The 2,008-nt window shown below is 40.7% G+C and overlaps 1 protein-coding gene across 1 annotated transcript; it reads right to left on the bottom strand.

Annotated features, from left to right (window-relative positions):
* Positions 1-1,077: 1,077 nt before the first annotated feature.
* On the bottom strand, positions 1,078-1,507 carry LOC144577940 (ATP synthase F(0) complex subunit j, mitochondrial). The gene has a single exon (XM_078339158.1). The coding sequence runs from the start codon at positions 1,505-1,507 to the stop codon at positions 1,331-1,333; it is 177 nt and encodes a 58-aa protein (XP_078195284.1). The 3' UTR covers positions 1,078-1,330.
* Between the last annotated feature and the right edge of the window lie 501 nt (positions 1,508-2,008).

Genomic DNA, 2,008 nt, shown 5'->3' with positions numbered 1-2,008 from the left:
GCAAAGAATACATACATTAAAAAGTGATTTTGTAAGTTGGGCATAGAAAAAGCAGGAAAAGTCACTGAAGCAAATGTTAGTAATTTCTATGTCAGCACCGTCCAAGAGAGGCAGTGACTTGGCCAGTATTTCCAGTTCTGAGGGCCAGAAACTTTCTTACCCTGATGTGGTTTAACAGTCAACTTTCTTAGCTTGTGCTCTGCATTCAGGACAACCTTCTTTCTGATTATGGTTACGCTAAACTCTTAAGGAAGACTGTGTTTGTCAAACAGACCTTTACATTCCGGTCTCTATACAGTAATTTCTTCTGAAGAAATAAATTAAATGGTTTCTGATTTTGATTGGACTTTCCATGGCACTTGGCACTGATCATAAGGACTCCAGAATTAAGATAGTAATTTATTATTGAAAATTGATAAACTGCTGCCGTGGTTGGAGCAGACACTGCGGATCGCCTATCCCTTATCTGTGTTTAGTAACATACTGTCAACACTGGCCCATACATGGCCCTCTTTTATTGATTGATTGTATTATTGTATTACATTATTGAAAAATAAAAATAATAAATTTAAAACTACAAATAAAAGATACACTTGTTTGTATTGACTCTTGTAAGTTTGATTAATGTGCAGAGCTAACATCTGAGATAAGTGTTTCTTTCTATGGCTGGATAAAATTACAGTTCCTGGCCTGCATGGCTGCATTCAGGTCATGATACTACCTTGGGAGGCCTGTGAGAGGTCATTAGTGGTCTCTTCCTGGCATATGTGCCCCTGACATCATTTTCTTCTCTAGCCACTGTAGAAAAAAGCTGATCTTTCTATACTGCCCATTTGGACCAAAGAAAAATGTTGATGGAACAAACACAACTTGTACAAATTTTATTCCCAGTAAAGAAATTCATTTTTTGACTGTTGTTCACCAGCTTCTATACCAGAGGAAATTCACTGATTAGCTTTCAGAGGTACAAAAACTAAAATAAGTGACAGTAAGCGTTAACTATGTGCTATGTAAGAACTCTGCATCTCTGTGCGTTATCTCATTGAAGCCACAATAACTATCCAGCATCTACTAAGAATAAGCTCCCAGTGCCTCAGCCATGCCTCAGCCTGTTTTCTAAATCTTTGGAGTTTACTCAGCAACGACCTCTGTTTCCCACTGTACTCCTGATCTTCATTGTTGTTCAGTGCATCTCACAGATCCATTTATTCATGTTACGAACCAAGCTATACTTATGCAAGGATACAGTGATGTTCCCTGTCTAACACAGCCTGCTTAAATTTACGGGCTGACTGATGCTTCATTTCACGTGTACTCCAGGTAAAGCTGGTTAGGGATGACCATGAGCGGGCACTGGAGCTTTCAAAGCCTTACTTCTTTTATCAGCACTCTGGATTATATCAACGATGAGAGCCATCAGCCCCATTTCTAACCAAATATCCTGGTAAACTTGAGTATAGTAGAGCTTCATGGAGATCCACACATTTTTAATAATACTTTGAAGCATGTGTACCTTTTGCCCACACCTGCCTGTATCTTGCCTCATGCTCTGTGCACAGCAGTGCCGTAACCTGGGGCGTAACCTTCTAGGCTCTAATTACTTAATCCTTCCATGTCCTCTTCGGCTGTAATTACTCCTACCAGTCAGAGCATTCTGACTCAGCCAGGTTCAGGCCAGAGCACAGGTGGGTAGCAACTGTCCTGGAAACAGCCCACAAAGCCAGTAACCCCTCCAGGCTTGCCTCAAACTTTGTAGCGGAAAATCATTCATCTCACTCTTGTACCGCTTCCTGTTACTCTCATGCCCAGAGTAGGTCTATGTCCACACTCCCTTCTGTGGATTAGGAGCACCAGATTTGTAGTATCGGAACTATGTCAGGTAACCCAGCTTCTCTTTTCTACCTCCTGCTCATCAGAATAGCTACTTTCTTAGTGCTCTTTTACCACCCAAAGAGTAAATCTTCTGTGAAAATCATCCCAGTAGTGTTTGTCTTGATTTTCTAGAAAT

This window comes from Callithrix jacchus, chromosome 10, assembly GCF_049354715.1.
Source record: "Callithrix jacchus isolate 240 chromosome 10, calJac240_pri, whole genome shotgun sequence".
Lineage (NCBI taxonomy): Eukaryota > Metazoa > Chordata > Mammalia > Primates > Cebidae > Callithrix > Callithrix jacchus.
This window is presented reverse-complemented; position numbering and strand designations above follow the sequence as displayed.

Coding starts and splice junctions, on each gene's coding strand:
- LOC144577940 (XM_078339158.1), bottom strand. CDS start 1,507: ATGCTTCAAAGTATTATTAAAAATGTGTGGATCTCCATGAAGCTCTAC.